General features: G+C 37.2%; 1 protein-coding gene across 1 annotated transcript in view; it reads left to right on the top strand.

The window, feature by feature from the left end:
• Nucleotides 1-3,499, top strand: part of LOC109824135 (E3 ubiquitin-protein ligase PUB23-like) — a 3,760-nt gene extending 261 nt beyond the window's left edge. Inside the window, exon 2 of the mRNA XM_020390663.1 lies at nt 3,058-3,499. Within this exon, the coding sequence (XP_020246252.1) occupies nt 3,058-3,499 (442 nt within the window). The remainder of the gene's footprint in view (nt 1-3,057) is intronic.

Here is a 7,754-nt window from a genome sequence, read left to right on the forward strand (position 1 = left end):
CCTCTCCGCCTCCTCCCTCCTCTTCGACCTCTCCAACCCCAACCTCCAGCTCAACTCTCTCAAACTCATTACAACTTTAGCCTCCGACAGCGAGAGCAATCGCCGAACATTGGTTCAGGCCAACGCGAGCCAGCACATACTCAGACTCGTCGTGTCATGCGCGAACAATCGTCAATTCGACCGAGTCGAGCTGGGCCTCGGCCTACTGCATTCCCTCCGCGTGCCCAACGATGGGTTCGGGCCGCTGGTCGCCCATAACTATGATCTTGTCGACGCATTGGCTCCGCTCCTGCATCACGAATCGCTCGCTCCGGCTTCCGTCTCACGATCCAAAGCCCTCAGCGGACCGTAACGGACACTAGCCAGCTCAGAATCTACTTCGAGCGACTAAAGGGTCGAGTTCTTTCGAGGGCTGGTAGTGAGAACCAATCCGCGACAGCATATCGCACTCCGTGACAATAGTGCCGCACTGCCGCGTGTCCTCAACGCAGAGAGATATTATGGTTATAAAAAATGGCTGGAATATTCTAAGTGTCGAAAAAATCAAGCACCAGCAGAAATTAAAATGATGACATATTCATATGCCATGCAATTGGCAATAATTAGACAGAGGAGATTGACACATTAGCATCACATGGATGATGGATCCCTAGTACAAGTCAATTTTGTGAGCATGTTGTATTTGATATAATAATTAATTGAGATATTTGGTAGGATATAAATTTTTAAGCAGTAAAATCTGACATCAAGTGGAGACAGATCAAATTGGGCAGCTGTTATACTCATAAATTGTAAAGCTTACTCAAATTTGACTATGTGAATCCCCAATCCAATTAAGACAAGGTTAACTGCATGTACACACTAATTATAATAAATAATATATGTGTTTGCTATTAATTAAATATTGGTTTCCTAGCCTATTATGTTTTATTGTGGATGGGGCCTATGGAGGAAAAGCTAAAAACGGATAACTTTTCCCCTTGAGAAGATTTCGGCTTAAAAGGGAGGTGGAGGAATAAACTATTTGTCTAAAACTTAACAGGCTACATACATCCTCTGCGGCTATAAAAAAGTAGTAAAATAAGAACTAACTACATTATTAGAATGTTGAATTGTCTGATTGATAGTTATGATTTATCTGTGAGTGCAAATTAGAAATGAATGGGCCAATACATAGGGTATGATGAGTGCTGAAATTTAGAAATGAATCTTAATCACATCAGCAAGATAATCAACGGTTAATATAGAAAAGTATGTTCTTCACTACTTTGTTAAATATATCATATTATATATATATAGTATATATATCATATATATATATATTATATTATATATATAATATATATATATATATATATATATATATATAATATATATATATATATATAATATATATATATATATATATATATATACATATATATATATTATATAGAGAGGAGAGGAGAAAGGAGAGAGAGGATTAATGGTATCCATTGTCATAGGAGGTGGGATTTCTCCTTGACGCATCTAAAATCACATGATTGAGTTGAGCATTGTGGATGATCCGCTCCGTTGAACTTGATGCTAGCATATTCAAAACGCTCAACAGCACCGAAGTTTGGGGTGAACCCGTCGTCGTTTGACGCCTCCATCGACCATATTGAAAAGTTCTATTGCATTCAAAAGCCGTTAAAATTGATACGAGAGTGGAATGAAGGGTTAAACGACGACGGGCTTCACCACACTTGGTGTGTTGGGGTTTTGATTGTAGATCAAATTCAACGAGCGGATCATTCACAATGTCACTTTAATCATGTGATTTTAGAGGCGTCAAAGGAGGAATATCTCCTCGCTATGACAAGGATACCCGCATTAATTCTCTATATATATATATATATATATATATATATTATATATATATATATATATATAGTATATTATATATATATTAAAGAAGTAGTGAAATTGAAAGGAATACGAAATGAAGGGCATTTACATAATTTTCATTTTTTAAAGCGAGCAATCGAACTGTGAGGAATCATTCCCACGAAAAAAAGAAATTTCCGATAGATTTATGATTCGGATGCAACTAATTAACCATTCAGTTTTTTTTTCCAATCAAATACAACAAAATCTTTAATCAGCATTTAATACATCAAATAAAAGTTAAATGCCACGACCTGAAGAAAACTTCGAATATCAATTTAAGGCTCTCATCATAACCAAGATTGAATCGTATATTTGTAATTTGATTCCAACAATCAATTCAATGCATCACTCATAAGTCATATCTAGCTCCTCCCATCATCATTAACGAAACGGACCTTCATCCAATTCCTCTTCCGTTCAATAAAAAGCAATTAGTTACGATCCCCCGAAAGAATCCTAAATGTTATCTTTTTGGCAAATTTAATTTTATCAAAATTTACAAGTATAAACATCATCAGTCGCCTAATTAATTGGCTTATCAAGATCCATAACGCTAATCTAATTTTAAGGTACCTTGTCAACAAATACGCGCACTACCTAAACACAAGCCGAGTTCTTCAAGCCCTCGAGGTGAGCCTAGCAGCGCCAACCGGCGCTTGCTCTCTGCTGACGCCCACTCCCAGCAGTCCGCTGTTGCAACACGCAAGACAACAATTTCGAAACACCCGCAATCCCCTACCCTCAAATTTTTGGCAAAACTCCCCGCACGCGTCGCCGAGTACTATGCAAATTGCAGCGTGATTACCCCCCACCGCCCTGCGCCTCTCTCGTCCGCCGCGGTCAGACACCCTCAGTATCCTCATTCGGCCACCACCGCCAGCCCCGCCCGTGCCCACCGCAAGTCGCCGCCTACCGTCGGCGGTCAAGCACCGCACAAGATTGTGTCGCAGCACCCTAGGCAGCAGCTCGTTCTCGTCTCTTAATCTGGCCGGTGCAGCTCGAAGCTCCGATGAGCTCGTTGACCGCACCGCGATTCGACGCATCTTGGTCGCGGTTGCCGGCCCCGACGGGCTGCGGCGTTGAGGACACGGGCAAGTGCGCCACTTTGTCACGGCGTGCGATATCTGTTCGCGGATTGGTTCTCAGCTACCGCCCTGCGAAAAGAACTCGACCTTTAGTCGCTCGAGTAGATTCGAGCTCCGCTAGTCTCCGTTACGGTCCGCTGAGGGCTTGGATCGTGACGGAACGGAGCGAGCTGAGCTCGAATCTACTCGAGCGACTAAAGGTCGAGTTCTTCGAGGGGGTAGTGAGAACAATCCGCGACAGGATATCGCACGCCGTGACAAAGTGCGCACTGCACGTGCTCCTCAACGCGAGCCCGTGGGGCCGGAACCGGACCAAGATGGTCGAATCCGGTGCGGTCAACGAGCTCATCGAGCTCGAGCTGACCGGGCCCGATAAGAGACGGACCGAGCTGTGCCTAGGGGTGCTGCGGACCAATCTTGTGCGGTGTGACCCGCCGACCGGTAGGCGGCCGACTTGGGTGGGCACGGGCGGGGCTGGCGGTGGTGGCCGAATAGGATACTGAGGGTGTCTGCCGCGGCGGACGACGCAGGGCGGTGAGGGGTAATCACGCTCAATTGCATAGTACTCGGCGAACGGGGGAGTTTTGCCAAAAATTTGAGGGTAGGGGAGGTGTTTCGAAATTGTGCTTGGTGTTGCAAGCGGACTGTGGGAGTGGGGTCAGAGAGAAGGCGCGGTTGGCGCTGAGGGCTCACTCGAGGGCTTGGAAGAACTCGGCTTGTGTTAGTGCGTATTTGTTGACAAGGTACCCTTAAAATTAGATTAGGTTATGGATCTAGATAAGCAATTAATTAGGCGACGCATGTGTTTATACTTTGTAATTTTGATAAAATTTAATTTGCAAAAGAAACATTAGGATTCTTTTCGGGGGATCGTAACTAATTGTTTATTGACGGAGAGGGAATTGGATGAAGGTCGTTTCGTAATTGATTGATGGGAGGAGTAGATATGACTTATGAGTGATGCTTGAATTGATTGGAATCCAAATACAAATATACCGATCAATTTGGTTATGATGAGAGCTTAATTGATATTCGAAGTTTTCTTCAGGTCGTGGCATTAACTTTTATTTGATTGGATTAAATGTGATTAAAGATTTTGTTGTATTTGATTGGAAAAAAAACGAGTTAATTAGTTGCATCCGAATTCATAAATCTATGGAAATTTCTTTTTCGTGGGAATGATTCCTCACAGTTCGATTGCTCCGTTAAAAATGAAAATATGTAAATGCTTCATTTCGTTATTTTCATTTCACTACTTTTAATATATATATATATAATATATATATTATATATATATATATTATTATATATATATATATTATATATATATATATGAGATTAATGGGTATCCTTGTCATAGGAGGAGATTTCCTCCTTGACGCCTCTAAAATCACATGATTAAGTGACATTGTGAATGATCCGCCTCGTTGAATTTGATCTACATATTCAAAACCCCAAACACACCAAGTTTGGGGTGAACCCGTCGTCGTTTAACCCTTCATTCCACTCGTATCATTTTAACGCGTTTTGAATGCAATAGAACTTTTCATATGCGGCTCGATGGAGGCGTCAAACGACGACGGGTTCACCCCAAACTTGGTGTGTTTGAGTTTTGAATATGTAGATCAAGTTCAACGGAGCGATCATCCACAATGTCAACTCAATCATGTGATTTTAGATGCGTCAAGAGGAAAATCCCCTCCTATGACAAGGATACCCATTAATCTCTCTCTCTCTCTCTCTCTCTCTATATATATATATATTATATATATATATATATATATATATATATATATATATATATATATATATATATAATATATATATATATATATTATATTATATATATATATTATATATATATATATATATATATATATATATATATATATATATATATATATATTAAAAAGTAGTGAAAAGAACAATACTTTTTATATTAACCGTTGATTATCTTGTGAGTGATTAAGATTCATTCTAAATTTAGCACTCATCATACCCTATGTATTGCATTCATTTCTAATTTGCACTCACAGATAAATCATAACTATCAATCAGACAATCAACATTCTAATAATGTAGTAGTCTATTTACTACTTTTTTTTATAGCGGAGAGGATGTATGTAGCCTGTTAGTTTTAGACAAATAGTTTTTCCTCCACCTCCTTTAAGGGAAATCTTCTCGGGAAAAAAGTTATCGTTTTAGCTTTCCTCCATAGGCATCCACATAAACCATAATAAGGCAAGAAACCCATATATTTATTAATGCAAACACATATATTATTTATTTAATTAGTGTACATGCAGTTAACTTGTTAATTGGATTGGGATTCACATAGTCAAATTTGAGTAAGTTTACCAATTTATGAGTATAACAGCTGCCAATTTGATCTTTCCACTGATGTCAGATTTTACTTGCTTAAAAATTTATATCCTACCAAATATCTCAATTAATTATATATCAAATTACAACATGCTCTACAAAATTGACTTGACTAGGGTATCCATCATCCATGTATGTAATGTGTCAATCTCCTCTGTCTAATTATTGCCAATTGCATGGCATATGAATATTCATATTTTAATTCTAGCTGGTTGCTTGATCGACTAGAAATATCCAGCATTTTTAACACATAATTTATCTAATAGTTGTGGCATTGCTGGCTAGCTTTGATCTTCATGCTTCTTAGAATCTTCGTGTATATTCATATATAGATTATTATTAGAAGATTTATTCAATAATTAATTAATTAAGGGTAACAAACTTTAGAGAAAGGGATGCTTGATCGTCGTGGCAAACTCATGGTTGCTGGATTGGGTAATGTTTAAGATTTAAGATCTACAAATAATTAGTCTACAGGTCCACGTTGGCTGCGCAACGTCGACTTTTCTTTATTTTTAGAAAAATTTACATTTCAACATTTTATCACTATCAATGTTTTCCAATATATGTTTCTTAATATTCAATAAAATATTAATTCATAATAGATATATGCACGGATCATCATGGACAAGACTAAGATTCATAAATAGCTGTGTTTATACGACGTCCATCGGTCCATATCATTGATTAGCTGCATTTTAAAACCGTCTAAACTTTTATTTTGAATCCCGCGTCAATTAATATTTTCTTTTGCTTTCTATCTAATTCAAAAGCATTCATATCTGTTCTTTTGCGATAATAATACATATTGACAAAAGAAATATATAATAGGAAAAGAGAACAACGACAAAATTATCGGAAAGTAACGAGGTTCGACTAGCAATGCAATTAATTGCCTATATATGTTAATCTTAGAGTATAAGCAAGTCATCATTTCACTAAACTGTAATTTCTTATCTTCCTCCGATGTCTTTATTTTCTCTGTTTTAGATATAATCATACGGTTTTTCTATAGAGTGCCCATGGGCACTCTATAAGAGGAGAGAGAGATAGAGAGAAATGAATAGCTCATGCTCACCCCCCTGATTTACATTATTTTTTGTGCATAATTCATTTCTCTCTCTCTCTCTCCTCTCTTATAAAGTGCCCATGGGCACTCTATAGAAAAACCGATCATAATAGACAAAAATATAAATATGATAAGATTACTGCCTATGGGACCAAAATTACGAAATAACCACATAGTTTAAACACCAAGCGAAGTTTAGCGTTTTTGAGATAATAATGAGAAAAACTAATTAAAAAGGTTGATATTCTACCTATCAAGCTTCTTTATGTTTAGAATTAACGAGAAAGTTTTAAGAAACATTTCTAGTTTAGTTTTTATAAGCCTATGTTACGTTTTGGTTCCACAATCTTTTTTTTTTCTTTGTATCGATTCGTAGGCTATTGTATTTGTAGCCTATATATATATAATAATATATATGCATTTTGAAACTAAGGTCACTTACGTAGTACCACTCAAATTCTTCCAACCAAGTGGATAATCAAAGTTGAGAGCCAACAAAATCTCGGTCTCATGTGGATATGTGATGCGTCAAGAACGTGTGGATTTAATTGATTGTCTTTTAATTAATTAATCGAATATCCAAAAGCTTTGTGCCCTTCCTTCACGTTGAAGGGTCCACCCATTGTTATCCACCATGAGGTTTGACTTGCTTACTCAGTGCCTACGTGGCAGTTTATGAATGACTACAAGGACTGACGTGCCACCACTGGGCATCATGGCATTTGACCGAATAATTCATCCGGGACTTAATTTCATCAAATGCTTTGATTCAACTTATGCCTCTTCAATAAAAAAATTGATCTTTTCTTTTTAAGCTTTTCAGGTCAATTTTTAATTTTTAACTTTCATTTAGATTAAAAATTACAGATATGAAGTTATATATTGACTAGGGTTAGTTAAACTTAGATATAGAACATGATTGATGAGAATCTTTGTAGTATAAGACAAAATTACTGGTGATCTACTTATAACATGTTCATTATATAAAACAAAATTAACATGCAACTTTGATATCTATAACCTCATTAAGAATCCTTTACAGGGGAGACAATGTGAAAGAGACAATATCTTAGTCCTTGTGTTCTGGAGACAGTCTTGTACACTGACAATAACAGCAGTTGTCTACAGCTCAAGAATACCTTACTACGATAATAATATAGAATGAATTTTATAAATTAATACCCTAGATATTAAATTTTTTTTACACATTATAAATTGATCAAAAAGGTTGAATGTTGTTGTGCATATAACTTAGCTTTTACAATTGGATTAACCAAACTATGTCACATGAGCAAAACAACTCAGTC

This window comes from Asparagus officinalis, chromosome 9 (genome assembly GCF_001876935.1).
Source record: "Asparagus officinalis chromosome 9, Aspof.V1, whole genome shotgun sequence".
Classification (NCBI taxonomy): domain Eukaryota; kingdom Viridiplantae; phylum Streptophyta; class Magnoliopsida; order Asparagales; family Asparagaceae; genus Asparagus; species Asparagus officinalis.